This window comes from Medicago truncatula, chromosome 8 (assembly GCF_003473485.1).
Source record: "Medicago truncatula cultivar Jemalong A17 chromosome 8, MtrunA17r5.0-ANR, whole genome shotgun sequence".
Classification (NCBI taxonomy): domain Eukaryota; kingdom Viridiplantae; phylum Streptophyta; class Magnoliopsida; order Fabales; family Fabaceae; genus Medicago; species Medicago truncatula.
This window is the reverse complement of record NC_053049.1, coordinates 42,542,455-42,562,765: the sequence shown is the minus strand read 5'-3', so window position 1 is coordinate 42,562,765 and position 20,311 is coordinate 42,542,455. Positions and strand designations below refer to the sequence as shown.

General features: G+C 32.6%; 3 protein-coding genes across 5 annotated transcripts; 2 read left to right on the top strand and 1 right to left on the bottom strand.

Annotated features, from left to right (window-relative positions):
• The first annotated feature begins 301 nt into the window (after positions 1 to 301).
• On the top strand, positions 302 to 2,481 carry LOC11436175 (probable WRKY transcription factor 51). Its single transcript, XM_003630070.3, has 3 exons — positions 302 to 756; positions 1,154 to 1,300; positions 2,202 to 2,481. The coding sequence occupies exons 1-3, from the start codon at positions 521 to 523 to the stop codon at positions 2,371 to 2,373; spliced, it is 555 nt and encodes a 184-aa protein (XP_003630118.1). The 5' UTR covers positions 302 to 520; the 3' UTR covers positions 2,374 to 2,481.
• Positions 2,482 to 2,550: 69 nt separating this feature from the next.
• Positions 2,551 to 11,467, bottom strand: LOC25501943 (probable galacturonosyltransferase 4). 3 transcript variants are annotated; one of them, XM_024772736.2, is made up of 12 exons: positions 11,229 to 11,467; positions 10,728 to 10,962; positions 10,302 to 10,439; positions 9,245 to 9,322; positions 9,085 to 9,135; positions 8,486 to 8,520; positions 8,184 to 8,292; positions 5,406 to 5,489; positions 4,571 to 4,839; positions 3,865 to 4,222; positions 3,087 to 3,653; positions 2,551 to 2,941 (listed from the first exon to the last, which is right to left on the bottom strand). In XM_024772736.2, the coding sequence occupies exons 2-12, from the start codon at positions 10,959 to 10,961 to the stop codon at positions 2,666 to 2,668; spliced, it is 2,199 nt and encodes a 732-aa protein (XP_024628504.1). In that variant the 5' UTR covers position 10,962; positions 11,229 to 11,467; the 3' UTR covers positions 2,551 to 2,665. The 3 variants fall into 3 exon arrangements, with proteins under 3 accessions (XP_024628504.1, XP_039684886.1, XP_013446850.1); XM_039828952.1 differs by lacking the exons at positions 8,486 to 8,520; positions 10,728 to 10,962; positions 11,229 to 11,467 and having other exon boundaries at positions 10,302 to 10,316; XM_013591396.3 differs by lacking the exons at positions 2,551 to 2,941; positions 3,087 to 3,653; positions 3,865 to 4,222; positions 4,571 to 4,839; positions 5,406 to 5,489 and adding an exon at positions 7,277 to 7,762.
• A 3,074-nt stretch (positions 11,468 to 14,541) lies between these two features.
• Positions 14,542 to 20,311, top strand: LOC11427447 (small GTPase LIP1). The gene is made up of 7 exons (XM_003630066.4): positions 14,542 to 15,087; positions 17,126 to 17,217; positions 17,308 to 17,449; positions 17,541 to 17,845; positions 19,401 to 19,454; positions 19,543 to 19,691; positions 19,768 to 20,311. Exons 1-7 carry the CDS (start codon positions 14,997 to 14,999, stop codon positions 19,961 to 19,963), a joined length of 1,029 nt encoding a protein of 342 aa, XP_003630114.1. The 5' UTR covers positions 14,542 to 14,996; the 3' UTR covers positions 19,964 to 20,311.

The following is a 20,311-nucleotide window of genomic DNA, read 5'->3' as shown; positions in this document are numbered from 1 at the left end:
TAACATTAATTAATTTTATTAAAAAAGATAAGAGTAATTGACAAATAATATAATTGACAAATTATATCCTTAAAATAAAATTAAAAAACATTTAAATAGAAACGAAAAATTCATCATAAAAAGACACTTAAAATGGAAGAAATAGTTTTAATTCAAATATGTATTCTGATCTATGTCTAATATAACGGTGATTGATACTAGACAGTAGACAGTAACCTTTAGTGGCCTCAATTAGAAAATAACGTCATCATTATGACGCCACCTTAAAGTCCAAGATAGGAACCTTCATGGAATCCATCTAGGAAGGTGTTTGGAACGATCAACAGAAAAGCATATCAGAGAAATCACTATTTTCATCCTTCTACAATAAAGATGCTAGCATTATTTTATAATAATGCAATATAATAGTGTATATATAGAAATCAATGGCCTATAGTCATAGAAAAACAAAATATTATGTGCACAATTGCACACACTACCATTTATATACCAACAACCCATAACTGAGTTTATCTATGCAATGGACTACTATTTTGTAAACCCTCATGCTACCCCAAACTTTGCTCACTCTACTCATATGATGATTCCTAATCCCTCTTCTGAGTTTATACTATCTGATTATCTTATGCTTGATGATATTTGTATTGATCACCATGATCAAGAATCTCGGTCACAAAGTACCGAATCATTAGAGAAGGTAACATTCAATGATGTCAATCAAGAATTCAATGATGCTACTTCTAAGAACAATAACATGTAATTTCCTTCTCCCTTAATTTGTTTTTCTCTTGTTCATTTAAAATTAAGAAAAGGGAGCTTGTTTTTATCCTCCAAGTTTCTTAAAAACCAATCTCATTCAGAAGTACACTTTGCAACATGAAAAATATAGTTTCTTAAACGTGAACAAAATGGTGTTTTTTATCGTCTAAAAGTGTACTCTTTGAAAGGATTTGTTTTAAGAAATCACGACAATAAACAAAGCTCCCTTAAGGAAATGCAATCATGTACTATACAATGTGTAAGACTGTTTATTTATTGAAGGATTAATGAAGCATATACCATCGGTTCATTACTTCATTCGTATAAACATTACAGTTTTTTTTTGCTAATAAAGTGTATATATTTTGGGTTGTGGGGAATAATGTTTTTGCAGAAAATACAAAAATGGGATTAAGCGAAATAAAGGGGAAGCGGGGCAAAAGATAGCCTTTAGAACAAGATCAGAGCTTGAGATTATGGATGATGGATACAAGTGGAGGAAGTACGGGAAGAAGTCCGTGAAGAACAGTCCTAACCTAAGGTAATAAAAGGAAAATACTATGTATAAACTTAATTTTTTACACCTTAAATTTCATTTTGTATTTGAACAAAGTAGCATTACGGTGGAGAAATATCTTGCATATTTGAAAATTATTTGAAACTCTAACAATGATTGACTAAGAATGATTGACGATGTTAAATGATGACTCATTTGAGGTTGAATCTGCAAAAAGAACGAAGAAAAATGAATATAAGTATTACTTTAAATTTAACTTATATCTTTTTACTACTTTCTTTTAATTTGTTAATTAGTTTAGTAATTAGAAATTCAATTCTTAACTTAGTCTAATTTAATTTTTTATGTTTATGACTTTGTTGAAACAACATGAATTAATGTTCCAATAGTAAGAATATGGAAAATCCTAAACTTTTTATTTAAAAAAGCGACGATATTTATTGTGATTAGTGTTTTGAATGATTTTCAAGCATCGTTTCATCACAGCAAACATGTCATCAATTCCTTCAATAAGTTTCACGTTTAAATTATTTATATTTGAAATTTTTTATTAGTAAAATATTAATTACTTTTTTTTTACTACTATTCAACATAAGCTTTAGAAATTTAACTTAACTAAGCTACTTAACTTTTAGTTAAACTAACCAATGGATAGGGCAGTATTTCAGGTAGCTAGATAATGTTGTGGCTGCTGGGCATAGTGCTGACTAATAGCTTGAGATAGGGACTACTCTTGTCTTAACATAAATAAATTAGTTAGGTTTGACAAATGGACCCTAGTTTGAAATTTCATTAAAGCTAGCTAGATGATAAAAAACGAGATTTGGCTAAGCATTCTGAAATACAACAACATAAAAAAATTCTTTGTTTTGACTTTATATATTTTAACAAGCTAAAATATTGAATTGAATTAATGATGAGACAGGAACTACTACAAATGTTCAAGTGTGGGATGTAATGTGAAGAAAAGGGTGGAAAGGGATAGAGATGATTCGAGCTATGTGATAACAAGTTATGAAGGTGTTCATAACCATGAGATTCCATTTACCTCCCACTGCAGCCAAATCTCTTTTGTTCATTCTGATGCATATAATTAATCAACCACTCCCCCCTCTCAAATTGTATTTTCCCACATCTTTCTTTCTTTCAATTATTACTAGTGTACGTCAATATATAAATGAGAAATGAAAACGGTTACCTTGTTAGGAAATATTTAGCACACGAGTCAACCAACATGTTATTTAAAAAATTCTGTCACGTATTGAAATTAAATGTATACAAAAAGAATGATAAATAAATAAATAAATCTTTACACAGATGGAATTGCAACCTATAGCTAAGAGCCTTAAGACCAAGAAACTTAAACGTTTAAAGGTACTGTGAGACCTATTATTGATTGATATTGCATTCTCGCAAATACTCACTCTCATAATCAACATACTTCGTCCAATAACCTTTAAACTTCGGTATACTTATCTCCAGCCACGGTTTCAAGTTTCCGTTATAGTGAATTACAGCAGCCCTTTCAATATCTTTTTGGTTGACATTGGGGTTGTAGCCAAGACCTAAGACATGCCAAGATCGGTTCAGCGGGAACGTGCGTTTCCAGAATGTTATAAGACCAGGTGGCAGTGTTCCTAACTTCCATAGTTGTCTATCATGATTCTGTAGTCAGATTAATTAAAGAGGAAAAATTGTTAAGAACAAAAATAGCAATATAAATTGGTACAAGAAAAATAAGACAAGTTAACAATAGATGCATTTCACTCAATTTTGTGATGTTTTGGAAAAGTAGATTAAAGTGTCTTACCAGCTTCTGCCAATTGTGGTACACCTCTGTGATGTTTTGCTTCTTCCATTCGACTAAATCAAAAACATTCATACCATATGCCCATCCACAAGCACGAGGGTCAAAATTCTTTGCAACAAGAGGATTTGAGAAGTTAAGGTAACTATCAAATCGATGGAATTTTTTTGTACAAGTTTCGACAGCACCATTTATGTTACCCTTCAAAGTAATTGACCAAAGATCAGTAAGATCCTTCTGCACAACTACATCATCATCCAAAAACAGAACTTTCTTGAGCTTTGGGAATATCTCTGGCAAGTAGAAGCGGAGGTGATTCAAAATAGATAAATACTTGGGATTCCGAAACTTGAGTTTAGAATCAAAAGGAGTTTTCAAGTAATAATTAATCATATAAGGAGAATCTAGTTCCTTAAGAACTGGACTATAACTCGAATTCAACCACGAAAAATCTTCAATATTCTCAACTTGAATTGTCGCCTTTCTAGGTGGATTCGCCAGAAACCACATCCTCATTGCCGCATAATTGAGCCTATCAGTAACAATGTGGAAAACATGTTTTGAGGCATCCTGCAAATTTATTAAAATTAAATTAATAGTGATGCTGATCAGAAAGAAAAATGTAACATTTTAGTGTTTTCCTTTCCATCTTTTATTCATCACTACCTCGGGGCCAAATAGAATGGAAACAAATTAGTTTGTGACAAAACTGAGAGAACATCAATTTAACTGTAAAGGTACACCAAATAACTTAAAAAAAATTCCGGTGAAAATAACTTACCTTAGCATGGGCAGCAGTAGAATTCACAACAACGGCTGTTGCCAATATGTTATCCGAGAATATTGCATAATGGTATAGTCCAGGATCTTCTATGTTCTCTTGATTGGGGAATTCTTGCTGAGAAGAATTCAAGTTATAATATTCAGATGTAAGGCGCAGCGAAAGACATTGGAGACCTTTAGGCAGTGTCTTTGCTGTCAACTGTGTTAAGAACAAGTTCTTTTTCTCGTGTGCTCGAAGCTTATCCTCTGATAAGTGGATCATAGCCCTAAGCTTCTTCGCAGCTGTGGCACAATCATTTTGAATTTTTCTTCCTTTCATCAATGATTGCTCCATTGCCTTCATTCTCTCGTTTGCACTGCATTAGTAGTATTACAAATGTAAGTTTAAACCGGATAATGAATGTAGATCAGTGCAGAGCTAAACTATTCAACATATTTATATGCTGCTGCAGAATAAAGTTAAAGATGAAATAACTAACGTCATAGCTGACACGTGAGGGGATAGCTCAGTGGTTAAAGCGTAGCCTTGTAACCTCAAGATGTTGAGCTCGAATCCCATTGGGGACAGTTGTAAAATGGCAATTAGTGCTACGTGAATCAATAAAAATTCCCCCTTCCCCATTTGAAAAAAAAAAAACTAACTTACTAGCTACAATAAAATTGGAAAATCCTGATGACATGAAGATTCTTAAAGGCTCACTTACTTCTTTGGCAAGCTAGAATCTTTGCTTGCATCTCCAAGTGTTCGTGAAATTTCCTTTACCCGTAACTGAAGCTCCCGAGTGAGATAGGGAATTTTCTTTATTTTCTGAAGGGAAAGATAAACTTTAGCTTGGATGAGCTGATCCTTTAGTTTCCGTACCAGAGCAACAGATGATGTTTTGCCATTATGCTTGATGGTTTTTTGTAACACAGGTCCTTTATTGTTTACTTCGCTAGGAGATTCAATATGTTGTTTCCCTTGCTCAGTAAGCTGAAAGAAGATGAACCAAATTTAAAGAAGAAAATTTCAATCAGCACTAAGGTTTGTTTTCCTCGCTTATACAAAATACATATATATCAAAGCCAAAGCAATGAAGAGATGGATGGAAATATTGAATCCAACGAACATGCATGTGTTGTATTTACACTGCCATGATAGCACCTGCATAAAATAATTGTGTCTAACCACAGTCCACAAGTGCATACAAAGATGCATTTCAGCCATGCATCCATCATGCTGACGAAAGGACATTAAACACGAACAGGTGTTCTTTCACAATTAAGAAGTGTGTTTGAGATATCAATACAGTCAGATTTAAACTCCTAATAGGAAAACAAATTAAAGCAAGTACACTAAATACTATATTTGATAAATTATGCACAGCCTACTCATATAAATAGACAAGTATAAATTTCCTAGCATGACCAGAAACCTAAGGAATGTTTTGTACCCTTGGTGAACAAACTAACAATAGCAAGCAAAACAATACCATGATGTAAATATGTCACTTATATAGTTCGGATGTTTGATCAGAAGCAAAACAATATGTCACTTACTATATCATGAGGCAAATTATTTATGTTTGAAGAGTCCTCTGGATACACAACCCTAATCGGTTTCTGAAGGACGGTAGAGATTTCCTGTTATCAAAATGAGAAATTTCAACAGGAAATTAAATTACCAAGGAGTTCATCCACATATGCAGATAAGTTTGTTGATCGACAACCTGACATGACATAACAAGAGAAACTCGACAAATTCAAAGATCTCAATCAACAAAAAATAAACAATCAAAGTAGTAATAATTCTTTCAAATACTATTACTTACAAAAGTAGTTACATTATGAACAAACTCTTGTTCAGCTGCAGAATGCATAAAAAAGAAAGTAAAAATAAAGAAAGAATTTAGGTTAGTGTGTTAAAGTTAGAAATGTGAATTCAATAAGCAAACAATGAGAAACACACCGGAGGAGTAGTTGACGGCGGTGAGATTATCAGTGTAAGTGTAAAGCAGAATTGGAGTAAAAACAGTAATACAAAGAAACAAAAGCAGAATATTTCTGATGGCCACCATGTCTAAGCAACAAGTTAGGATTCTATTACAGAGGCTAGGGTTTAACAAAACTTGAATAGTAATCTCTATTAATAGAGGTACATAAACTCACTCAATCATAAATCAAGAACAAATCATTATAAAAATAAACAATATAATGGTAAAAGATACTCTACTGTAATTTAAAAAGATACTAAAGATATTCTTAATTAATAATGTAACAATTTAAAGCAAAGAAAGATATGAATGAGCAGAGGAACGAACCGACTTAATTAAGGTAGAATGGAAGTAGTGAAAATTTGAATCACTCATTACTTATACTACTAACTAAACTACTAAGGTCCCAATTCAGCTAATGTATATGCACACACGCCTGTCTTGCGTTGTGCTCCTATTTGTAAGGAAACTTACGATTTTTTTTTATGCATATAATAAGGCAACTTATGATTCCCCTAAAAAAAGAAAGCAACTTATGATTGTGATTAATATTGATTGATACTACGTGATTTTTTTTAGAGAGGGATAGATACTACATGATTACTATTATCGACTTTAATCCACGCCACAATTTTTTATAAATAGATTATATAATATCTATTCTATACGTCCCTAAAAAAATATTTTATATGATATACTTTTTAAAAAAAAATAACATAGTGGCTAGAAATTCATCCTCATATGTAATGTCCATACCAAGTTTATGGAGATCATATGATACACTCTAATCTTATTTATAACAGACATTTCTATCAATAAATTTAGACACATGCATGATTTTTGTTGACCTAAATTTTGCTTATAAATAAAATCTAAGGGTCAGGGAGTATAAAAGGAGTGTATAGCTTTGGTGTGATTTTTTCTTTAATATTTATAATTTATTTAAACTATTTTATCATGTATAAAGACATTTTCAGAATCTTGGAGCAATGTAATCCTTGGCTCAATTCCTACAAAATTGGAGCTGTTTATTCTCCCTCAACATTTCATATCCAAATTCAAGGGTCCTGAACTTCGCAAACAGAAAAATTCAGGATGTTCCCCTTTAAAACGCCATGTTCAGCTAACAACGGACTGTACTTGCAATTTTGAAACATCCGTCTCTTTCTCTCATTATTTTACTCAAAAGGTATGATATTTTCACACATCTCATTTTCATATGAACTTCTCACACATTTCATTTTCATACGACCTTTACATTTCTTTATTTCTCTCATTTCGCATCACACCGTATTTCATCACCCATTACTTCTCTCTTCCCTCAAGCTGTATAAACCCTTAAGTAAGCTTGTGAAAAATAATCCGTTCATTCTAAAACCAATCTCAACTCAACCTTACTAACACTTAATTGTAGTAAACTTCAAGGGGTCAAACATCTAAAATAAAAAAAATAAAAAATAAAAACTGGCTATTACTTTGACTAAATATACAATGGTGGCCATTGAGACATCTATTATGTATTGCAATTCAAAATTGAAACTGTAAGGTTAAAGGTGTAGTTAGGAAGTGAACTAGTAAAACAACAGTTCCCTACACAAAGGATGACAATATAAAATGTACAAACAGTAAGATGACGTCATATTAAAACCAGGCTTCGAGCACGATTGGAAGAAAATATTCATTGAGACTTACAAAGCAAGCTTAATGATAAGCTTGCTCATGATTGGAAGCTAACAAATGGCTAGCAATATCTGTATTGTTAAAATACAGATAAGCTTTTTTGCCAGAAGATGTTGTGGATAAAAAGTTAGAAAACCCAGTGTAGCTGCCATCCAATTTTTTTAAGCATATTTTCGCAATAAAATCGAAGAGCTCATTTTCTTGCACAAAAGGTTGAGCTGCATAATCTTTAATTGGCATCCACTAAATAGAAAAACAAACTATGTTAGAATGGTCACCACCGGTTATAAACAACTCAAGACTTTACAAATTTTGCTAGTACCAATTTCAGGATAGATTATCAGCATATAACCTTCATTGACATGTAGCTTTACAAGAGTATAGTATTTTGTTTTCTTTTTCAATTGATAATTTTTATATAATAGCGAAAGTATCATATGACTGTCATTGTTTCGTGTGTAAAGGAAATGGTGAAATAACAAATACACGTTTCTACTATTTCCTCTACAAAGTTTCTAAAACATAGTAAAAAAAGTGTGATATTTTTAATAAGTTGAAACATATCAATTGATAAAAAAAATTAAAAAAGACATGCCAATAGATGACCACTCAATTAGTGGGATTCATTTCAAATGGCCTTTAGAACATATACAAATATATATACCTTAGCTGCTTCAATTTCTGAGGCCTGACGTTGAATGTCAGAGGATTGAGGTTGCAACATGCAAACAAAGAACAAATCTGATTTCTGGAAGAAAGATTTATGGCTTTGCCTGATACCAAAGAGACAAAGGAAGGAGAAAATACAGGTCAGTCACATGCCATATATTTCAGCCAGAAAATTTGTGAAACTATATGCATAGCAATATGGTGGTTCTTGAGTAAAATGCATATGAAACAATTAAAAACATGTATGGCAATATTCACACCACATGCTAGTAGATGAAGTTAGTGGGTTACTATTACCTGAATGCTAAAACTTCAACAAACTTCGTCTCTATCTAAAGGAAGAAGAAAAGTAACGGCATGAGACTTTAAGAAGGTCCAGAAAACACATGAAAATAAACTATAAAGAAAATAAACTCAACTAGCATAATGTTTGCCAAAACAAGATCCAAGTCAAACCCATAACCTGGTCGGATTTTAATTGTTTCTAAGTGCAGCAAAAACTGATTTTGGAAAACATATAGTTAATCAAATGACATGATGAAAATATTCATTAAGAAATTTTCATAAAAAAGTAATAAATTTAAAAGAAAGAAGCATAGTCTTTTTGTTGTGAAATAACTAACGGAGGCTTTGGTTAAAAGAAGTGTTAAAGAACACGATAAAGGCCATAGAACATGACTATGGTATACTATTCAATGGAGTAATATAAATATCACTAATGATTAATCATATTTTATATTGATGAATACTTAGTTACAATATTAATAAATCTGTCAGAGACAAAAAAAAAAACTGACAAAGCGTAATTTATAATTTTATTTATAGAATTTGTTGTTATTAGAACAAACTAGAAGCAAAATACTCTAATTAAAATTATATAGTTTGTGTTTGCTTACCCCTGTCTCTTCCTTAACTTCTCTAATTGCAGCATTGCAAATATCCTCACCCTGCAAATAGAATTAAAATGTATCAAAAGATAATTTTAAATGTTTCAGACGTTGATCAAATCATTTTAAATGTTTCATAATTTGATCAGTAATCAATTTGTTATCATACTTCATCAACAACTCCAGTAGGTATCTTCCATACACCCGTGCCTCCAAATTTACCACTGGTTTCTTGAACCACAAGCACCTATGAAACAAGACGATCTAAACAGAATAAGGGACTTGTATTATCAGAATATAAAACACGAATTTATTTAGCACAAGCAATATAATAACCACATAAGTAATAAAGGACTACAAGTTGTTGGTCGGGGAACAAAGACAAACAAGGGAAATGATGTTAGAATTGATCATCAAAATTGGACACCAATTAGAGAGAAGACATGTTGATTCTGTAGTGAGGAGAGTAGGTCAGATGAAGGGTAGTCAGCTCACTATAGACAGAGGAAGACCTAGAAAAACTATATGAGAAACCATTAAGAAAGATCTACAGATTAATGAGTGGGATCGAAATATGGTATATGATAGAATATTATGGCGTAATTTCATCCATGTGGCCGATCCCACTTACACTTAGTGGGATAAGGTATGGTGGTTGTTGTTGTTGTAGTGTGCGTTGTATATGACGAAAAGTAAGTTACTGAAAGATAAAGATAGAGAGGTATACAGTATCACATTAGGTGCCTCAAACCAGATGTTCAAATAACAGAACTGGGCATACAATTACCTCTTGGAAATGTGTTAACATTGTAGGCCAAAAAGGTCTAAAGTAGTCAAAGAAAAAAATGTCCATTATACAAAATGTTAGTGAAAGCTATCCAAGCACATAGAAGTTTGAGAGTCTAGGAATGTCAACCAAATTTTTTAATATATACATCCTTACATGTGTTCTTTGTGCTTTTATACTTTTGAAAAAACAAAGACCAAAATTAAACTGACTAGTTCTCAGATTTTCCATAATACTTATCCTTGTACATTTCTAAAAGCTTATACATTTACCGAACATCGGTTATTTGTTTGTAAATTGCAAGATAAGTTTGTATGAAGTTATCCAAATACAATCGGTCTAAAATTAATCTGTAACATGTATTTTGCATGATGTAGAAAATTCAAACATGAAAGATTAGTGTCAAAGATAAATCAATGATGAAACAGTGAAAGATTACCTCCCTCTTGTCATTGAAAACAAAAGCACCGACACCGACACGATGTGAAGCATATGCGGGAAATCTAACAGAGGTACCAGGGATCTGATATACAAGCATCAAGTAATCTGCCTCAGCATGATGGTACTTAAATCCAGCCTACAAAATAAAGAAAATAATATGAAAAAAGAATCGTTAGGATTCACATTCAGACACTTTCTAAGCTATATGCTGCAGTGAAATATATATCAGAGACAACTCATATAACCAAATCACATAAGTGGTTTCTTTTAACTTATGAAGCACGGACATAGACACAAACAAAGACACTAGTTAACAATACATATAATTACAATCGAACAATTCATTTTATCAAAATATCACCACCTGTGTTGAGGTGTTGTGTAAGTGCTTCATTTAAGCAGTAAAGTAAAAAAATGCACATACCTTGACAGCAGAATCAACAAGATTTGAATGAAGAATGGGTAAATTGATCCATATTCCCTTCTTTCCGTGCTTGTTCCAATGGGAAATAGAATCTTGCAGTTTAGAAGCAAAGGAAGAAGAATCCATAGGCTTGTGGACAGTTAGAATAACACCTCCGTATTTATCTTCTTCCACACTCATTTTTTCTTCTTCTACTTCTTCGATAACCTTTTCATCCTCAATTGCCTCAGACATACTATGTATCAAGAATGAAACACTCTCTTAATTCTAATAATGATGAGATGAAATGAAATGATCACTTAAAAAATATACGATGATCTTTTTTTTCTCTTCCTGTTCTTAAATAGAATCGGCAATACACGTTTTTACCATTTAAATTATAAAAAAAAAAACGTTAGCTCGAAAATGCTATGAATTTGAACGAAGTAGAATTCGTCAAAGTATATCGTGAAGCGTGTTTCTTCTTATTTGAAAAGCAGGCATTGTTTAAAGAAAAAATACCTGAAAGTTCACGAGTAATAGCTTGGATACGTGGCAAATAAGCAAAGGACCGTCTAAGAACAGACGACTTTAAGGTTTGAGTTGGGTTGAATGAGCGAGTGCGAATGCCGGCGGAGAAACGATGGCGGTGGGCGGTGGCACCATCGGTGAGATGAAAAAGAGGTAGCTTGGTCGCCGGTTTTTCTTTGACGGATTCGCAAGTGTCTTTTTTATTTTATATTGGGTCATTCACTTGTGTTTTAAAGTGTGTTTTTTTATCAGCAATATCAAGTAAAATTATTACTTTTCTTACTCTATTTATTTTTCGGGCGGCTGTCTTTTTTATAAAAACGGGTCAAATAAAATTAATTTAAAATTTTTGGATTTTTTAAAGAATATGAAGAAAAAAACTAGGGATGAAATTTTGAATAACGGAGTCTTGTAAGAAATATTTTTTAGGAGAGTTTTGATTCATATTTTTTTTTAGGGTTAAATATGTTTTTGATCCTTATAAATATACTAACTTTTCGTTTTAGTCCCTCTAAAATTTTCCTTCAACTTTTAATCTCTAAAAAATTTTCCATCTTCACTTTTGGTCCCTCTTTTAAAGTAAACTCATATGTATAATTCATATTTTTGAATCCAATTTTCAGAAAAATTCATAATATTATAAAAATCTCTCAAAAAAAATTAATTTTTTTTACCAAAACATGAATTTAATATAAATTTTTATATTTTTAATGGTTAAAAATTCATATTTAATTTTTTTTTACTTAATTTTTTTTTTTTTTGAGAAATATTTTTACAATATTGTACACATTTATGTACAATTTCATTAAAAAAAAATACTAAAATTTACTTTAAAATAGGGACCAAAAGTAGTGATTCAAAATTTTATAGGTACGAAAAGTTGAAGGAAAATTTTAGAAGGACTAAAACGAAAAGTTCATATATTTATAGGGACCAAAAATACATTTAACCCTTTTTTTTACTAACAAATTTTTTGAACAACCTGATCAAGTAACCCGAAAATCGGATTATCGACTCAACCTACTTCCACGCCCTTCTATTGATGACGTGAATCTTTGGAGGAAATGGAGGGAATATAGAGTAATTGTTTGTTGGTCTTGTTAACTAGAGCCTATGAAGCTCGAATACGAGATACGATACGTTGATATGGAAAAATTTCAAAAATCAAGATACGGTACGGTTAGGATACGTTAATAAAAAAATTTATATAATTAAATGTACAATATAATTATACCATTTTTTTAATATGCAAATATATTAACAAACAAAAGAAACCAGTCATATCTCTAAAAAGAAAAAATCAGTCATAGGCTCGTAGCACATCAACATAAAGAGAATGATGATTAGTCAATTACATACACAATATATACCAAAGAGCATCATGAGTGCTATATTTTATCCAAAATGAACATTGTTAGTGTTATACTATATCGATTCAAAAAAGAAACTCTACATCCATAAAAGAACACATCAGTACTCGAGAGTTAAGTTTTTTTAGTCAACATTAATTGGGAAATATCGGGGCAGGTATCGGTGTAGGATAATTATCGAATACTCTTCTGATAAGTATCAGGAAGTATTGGATAATTGTTTTTTAAAAAAATAAAATTTAATCTTCGGATACTTTCCTGACACGTATCGAGAAGTATCGGACAGGTATCGGTGCAGGATACGCAGAGGATACAATACAGCATCCATTTTGAAGTATCGGGGTTTCACAGTGCCCACGGGGCGTGGGCACTAGTTAAGGTAAGAAATCCAAAAGGAGAAAAATTATCTTGGAAATATAAACTATTACTTTTGACTAACTAATTATTACATCACTTTTTAATAAAATCTTACCTCTTTTAGCTGCTTAACCGATGCCCCCGAGGGCACTGGTTAACATTGTCCTTGTTTGTTTTGTACAACTAAAATTAGACAACCAATGCAGCAACCTATAGCTTTGTGAGAAGCACGTAAATCAAAATCGAGCAAAATATATTAAAAAATAGAAAAAAGTTGTTCACATATCATTCTTCTTTACCAATTACTTTGTTTGATGTTATTCATGATTGTCTTTGCTTGCCCTTTTTTTTTTTTTTGAAAGGCAAAATATTATATATATATATATATATATATATATATATATATATATATATATATATATATATATATATAAGGGGAATAAATCTCAATCATTACACAAAAAAGAGAAAATAAAAACACCAAAAACCCCCAAAGAAAAACCACCAGCACCCTCAAAATGCCGAAACCCCTAACAACAACTCCTCGAAGAACCAACACCATCAACAGTGATCAATTAGGCACCCGATAGTGATTTTGCTTCAAACGTTCAGCTTCGACCACCACTCAAGTCCTAGTCTATCAGATGAGACATCACAATAGCCTAAAAGGACCTGAGTCACAAACTTGCTCCTGACCTTGAATCAAAAGTGATTGGCCCACAAGACTCCCGACATAAGTCAAAAAGGCACCCCTCAACTCACGAACCACCAGAGCAAACACCTTAACCTGTCCAAAAACTCGACCCACCAATAACCTGATGGCAAAATCCAAAGATAGAGAAAATGGGGAACAATAGTGCAAAGCGAACCAGCTCGAACACAAACAAAACAAAACAAAACAAGCCACCAAACCAACCTGCAAGACCACCACCTAAATAGACCGGCGCACACCCCAACCCTCGGCTAGACAACCATAAACCATTACGATCCTTGAAACGACGAACGATCCAGGAGTTGCGAAGAAGGATGATTAATCGTGAAGGACTTGCGTTCGCTGACAACTGAGCAATCAGGAAGGCTTAAGTTACATCAAACGAGCAATCAGGAAGGCTTAAATTACATCAAACGACTACTCCGTCAACACAAAACATCTACACATCTAACTCTTTCGAGCAGTAACACCAAGCAACCGATATAGTTTTGTTTACCCATATTAACCGACCTTGCACCGATATAGTTTTGCAAGGGCTTTTAGTTAATTTTATTGTTCGTGTGTTTTGCGCCTGTTTATTCATAAAAATAGCATAAAATATAAATATTTTTTCCTTCTTTAATCTTTTCTAATCAATATAGCATAAAAAAAAAATTCCAAAAGAAAATAGTATAAAATATTACAAAAATATATATTTTTTTGGTAGTGACGCTGCAAAATTGTTTGATATGCTGGAAACTCTTTACAAAAAATATTATAAAGCTAGACTTTTAAAAAAGTAAAGATATTTTTATTCAAAAAAAAAAAAAAAAGTACAGATATTTGATATTTAAAAAAAAATAGATATATTAATATCACGTGCTATTTGATCGCGTGGGTTACACGAATGAGAAGTGAGATCGCATCATTCCTTCAAAGTTCTTTCCCTTCATCAGGGTTCCCTTGATCCAAACAATTTCTGCAAATTATTCAACTCTTTCTTCTACTCTTCCCTGGTACTCCATACATCCAAATCAATTTCGTTCAACTGAACAACGCCACAACCTCTTCAGATCCATCGCTAAAGCTCTTGATTTCATTTTCTCACTTTCTTACGTTCTTTCAGAGAAGATGCGTTACTATGGGGTTTTAATTCTCACGTGACATGGATTTTGGAACAAAATTCCAGACATTTGTTTTGAAAAATTGGTGGTTGAATCTTTTTGACGGAACTTGATTAGTGTATGTTTAGTGGAATTAAAAAGCTTTTGAGTCTGTGTTTAGGGTTCTTGTTATTAATCATTTTTAAGAAGTTAGTCAGTTCTGGAGGGTTTGGAAATCATGTTCTGGAGGGAACGTGAGAGGGAGAATAAGGAACATAACGGTGGAGTGCTTTGTGGACAAGTCAGAGTGCTCGTTGTTGGTGACTCAGGTTCTTCATTCTTACTCCCTTTTTTATTGTTGTTTGTGTTTGGTTATGCTGCCAAGAAAATTGATTTTGATAGAATTGATTCTGGCTAAAAGTAAGTTGAAGAATGGATTCAAGAATAAAAATCAATAGTCAAAGCGAAAAAACTCTCTAAATCATAGGTTTAATTTAGAATTAACTCTGGAGGCAAAATCAATTTTATTCGAGAACATTCAAACATGTCAAAAAATTTATAATCAATTTTGTCTCCTGCAATAGTGGAACTAAGCAGCATATGTTCAATTTTCCGAATTTGATATATTTATAATTTTCGGAAGCAAAAATCATTTTTATATTGAATTTGTTTTTGAAGTGTGCAAGTTATGGTAAGTTCACAATTAATCTAGTTTAATCTCAAATATATGGTGAATTTAACTCAGCTGGTGGTTACATTACAAGTATAACCTTATTTATGTACCTTAGAAACCAGCTTACCTTAGAAGAGCTTTATGCTTTAATTTTACTGTGATTTTTTAGCGGGGATGGAAAATTTCCCCCGCGTCGTGTGGAAAAAGTCAAGTTGATTGAGTGAAGGAGGTTGTATTTGGAATTTAGAAATCCATTGGGATTTTGTACTAGTGCCACTGAAACTCGTAGATCAGGGGACGGAGTCATCGTGATGTAACTGTTATAATATTTGATTGAGGCTTTAAGAGTTATTATGTTGCTAAAATTAGCCGTAATATATGGTGTCATGCCGAGTGTGTAGAGTACATTTATGTAGTCTGCTTTAGTCTGCTTCAGAACTTAGAAGTAGGAAGATGGTGGAAATTTCTGAAAAACGTTATGTGCTTTGACAAATGTCAATTTCTTTGGACGTACTTTCGAGATCTATGCTGGACGCATTATTTTTATTCAAAATTAGTTCAGTCAATCAAATATTACAGGAAAGTAGGTTAACTTTGTCTATGGGTGTTTGACTCTAGGAAGTTTAAATTTATCGAGATTGTAATGCAAACGACTATATAAATTTGATTTTGAATTGGTTAAAGTTCAGGAGCTGAGCGAAGCTAGTGTGGCGTGAGAATAACAACATTTGACATAAATGATGAGTACGAGCTACCTCGCTTTTATAGCTGTGTGTGTTGACTCTTACGTAAAAACTATTTTTATAAATTAACTTTGGGGAAAAATATCATAATCTAATGTTTATTATTACTACTAGGGATATAAATAGTTGTTGCATATAATCCATTTATAAAGTAGGCTTAAGTTCCCACAGATTTGTCATAGAGGAATATGCAAGCATTTGAAAAACTCTCAGATATGGTGTTTCTCTGAAGCTTCTGAATTAAACTATGCTTTGAATTTATTGGTATTGTTGCGTCAAGTGCATTAAAATAGCTCTTTAGTGCCTGCTTGATTTGACGGAATACTTTCTGCTTTACCGTTTCTATTTCTTAATTTGCTAACAATCACAACTTTCTGCTTTACCGTTTCTATTTCTTAATTTGCTAACAATCACAAAAATGTATATTTTCTTTTCACCCTTTTCCTGATTCACGTCATAAAAAATGATGTTTCTACCATTTATTATATAATAAATACGGGAAAACAGAAAGTCAGATGGAAATAAGATGACACTTCATAATTATTGAAAACAGAAAATATAAATATAATCATTTTTCTTAGACCAAACTGCCCTCAATTTGTCCATCTTTAGGCTTAATTGATTGTACTTCCCAAGTCCAAACTTATGCCCTTTGATGTGCATCAGTCAACTGTAGGTAAACGATGAATAGTGTGTTTGGAATTGCGGTCAAATTGCTTCAGACGCGCATCCAACCACAAGCTACAAATAGTAGCTTCACTATTTTCATGTCAAAAAAGCTTTGGGATGTAAAAAAAGGACCCGGACGTGAATCCGAACATTAGTGAAGAAAATAATTTTATTTTCCGAGCATGTGACTGCTTGCCCTCCCCCCTACTTTATGATTCTCTCTATTACCATTTTTCAGAGATATCTTAATTGCAGATATATGATATTTTCTCATTCTTGCAGGTGTTGGTAAGTCCTCTTTAGTTCACCTTATCGTTAAAGGTTCTCCCATTGCCCGTCCTTCCCAGACAATTGGTTGTACAGTAGATGTGAAGGTAAGCATTTCACATTATAGGGTTACACAAGAGAATACATTGTTTCTGTAATTCAAAGTCTTTACTGAACATCCTCCGTTTCATTTCCAGCACACTACTTATGGAAATTCTGGCAGCTCTTCAAGTAGCCTCAAAGGTGATTCTGAGAGAGATTTCTTTGTTGAACTGTGGGATGTATCAGGACATGAACGATATAAAGATTGCCGATCTCTCTTTTATTCACAGATTAATGGTGAGCAACAAAGTTCCTATTGTTTCAGTTTTATAAACTGTATACATGTTTAGATTTGAAGGAAGTGGTATTGTTTAAACTTCATTTGCAGGTGTAATTTTTGTTCACGATCTTTCACAGAGAAGAACAAAGACTAGTTTGCAGAAGTGGGCAGCTGAGATTGCTGCAACTGGGACATTTTCAGCTCCTTTGGGATCTGGCGGCCCTGGTGGTCTTCCTGTTCCATATATTGTTATTGGTAACAAAGCTGATATTGTTGCAAAAGAAGGTGCGAGAGGAAGCAGCGGGAATCTTGTTGATGTTGCACGCCAATGGGTCGAGAAGCAGGGTTTGCTTCCATCCAGTGAGGAGCTTCCACTGACTGAGAGTTTTCCTGGTGGTGGAGGCCTTATTGCAGTAAGCGCCTCAACTAAATTTTGTGTCACTTTTACAAGTTTGAGTTGCCACTTTCTATGCTTTAGATGATATGCCACCTCCATGAATAATTCTGATGTTAATGCTAATTTCTAAGGAGTTTCAAGTATTAACCAGTGTAGTGGCAGTTCAGAATTTTAGTTGTGTTTGTTCTGTACTTTAAAGCTGGCTGGAATTTTACAAATACATATTAAACGAGTTTTACAACTTTTTTTACCCTATCACTGTATCTGAAATGGTACTTTAGAGTTTAGATGATGGATGAAGAGGAATTTTATGCGATCCCCATTAAAACAAAGCTATTCCATGTTACCTCCTGTTTTTACTAATCTTACTCTCTACTATATCCACTTGGCATTTAACTATTTGTATCCACAAAATATCAGATGAAATAGAGCTATTTTAGAAGGGATATAATGAAATCTTTTGATCAGTTGTTCCCATAGAAATGATCTGCTTTACTTGACTGATGAGGACAACAAATAGTACATTAACCAAAAAAATCTAAATAGAAATAGGAAAAAAAATCTAAATAGAAGTAAATATTGATAGTTTCTCTCTATACTCTATTGAGATAAAATTCTATAGAGAATATGGAATAGGTTACTCCGTCAGGTCCCAATTAGAAGACCCTTAGGCACTTCTCTCATATGTTAAGAAAATTTGTTGTGTAATGAATGTATATGCTGTGTGTGTCTATTACTAAAATGTTAAGAAAATTTGTTGTGTAATGAATGTATATGCTGTGCGTGTCTATTACTAAATTACCCTTTGAGTATAGAAACATTTGATTTTGACTTTTCAGTCCAAGACAAATTGGTAGTATTAATAAGGGGAAATATTTGGAAAAAGAACAATACATGTATCTTAAGGGGTCTTATAAATAGGGACGGATGAAGTAGTATAGAATAAAATAAAATAGAAAATAGATAATGATGATAAATAGTGTTCTCATTCAAAATACCATGTGATCGAATAAACAGTGTTCCAATTTTTAAAAGTCCTGTGATTTTCAACCATCTGTGTTTCTTCAATGTTTGAATATTATGAAATACTTGCATTGAAACTTCACACTTCACTTTGTTGTCCACTATCTAGATTAGAAGTAGAAGTCCCTTAAAAAAAAACTAGATTAGAAAGTTGATTTTTTTTATCTGTAATTTATTTTCAAAATCAAAAGGCTAATGGTTAAAATTATATTTCTAACAGTAGTTTCTTGAAGCGTGTCAAAACATATTTTCTTTATAGCCACTCATTATGGATAATGAATTTAGCTCAATCACTGCTACATTGCACACTGTGATGTATTCAGAACAGTTTTAAACTTTGAACTTAAGATGTTATACTATCTGAGAATCTCAATTTCTCATTTAGTCATTTAAAACCTAAAGTATCAGTTGTGCTTATGAAGTAACAAATCATATCTGATAGAATTTGACGTATAAATCTGCCTCTTATTTATTTATTTATTTATTTATTCATTTAATAGTTCATTCTTCTTATAGTAGTTTTAATTTTTTTTGTCGGATGACTACAGGCAGCAAAAGAAGCAAGGTATGATAAGGAGGCTGTGATTAAGTTTTTCCGCATGGTCAGTGATGTCTTTGATAACTTTATCCTTTATTTTTTGTTTAAATTTATGGGTTGTCATCTAAATTTTCTTGTACCTCTCCTTTTAGTTGATTAGGAGAAGATATTTCTCAGATGAAATACCTGCACCTACATGGTCCATTCCTTCACCTCAAAGATCTTCTCAGCGAATAGATGAAATATCTTCTCAGCGGATAGATGAAAGTTTTATCGATGATGATCAGTCTTATAATGCAGGGTATTTTCTGCTTCTTGTCTAAATCATTTTCATGTTTTGTGCAACTCCTTACGAAATTTACTGTTGTTGATTGCAGTCGAAGCAGTGATCCGTACAAGTATAACATGCTTCCCCCACTTCCGGCTCAACGCAATCTAACTCCACCACCCACACTCTATCCTCAACAACCAGTTTCGGTCTCTGAAAGCTACAGTTACCCTAGATTTTCTTTGTCTGGTTCGTCAGAAATGAGTGCTTCATCGAGAACAAAGCGCTCAGATATTAATGTTTGAAGATCTTTGTATTTTGGTAATTGGTTGCCGCTATTGCACTGATATGTCTTCTTACATGGAGCAAAGTTATGTTTGTTTTGTTTCTTTGTTCCACTTGTAACCTGTCCACTGATTCATTCATTTTTTAGAGGCTTTCTCAGTGGGGAGAAGGTGCTACTTGTTCAAAGTTTGAGGAGAGTTTAAATGATATATGGTCGATTCTTTAATATATATCTTTCTTTTTCTGCCCTTAGTACTGTGCATTGTACTCTGTTAATAAGATTGATTTTCGGAGTCTTAAATTGGCCTTAGAAACAGCTTTTGTTGATTGATGTTAAACTCAATAAATTGGAATTGAACTTTTATTTC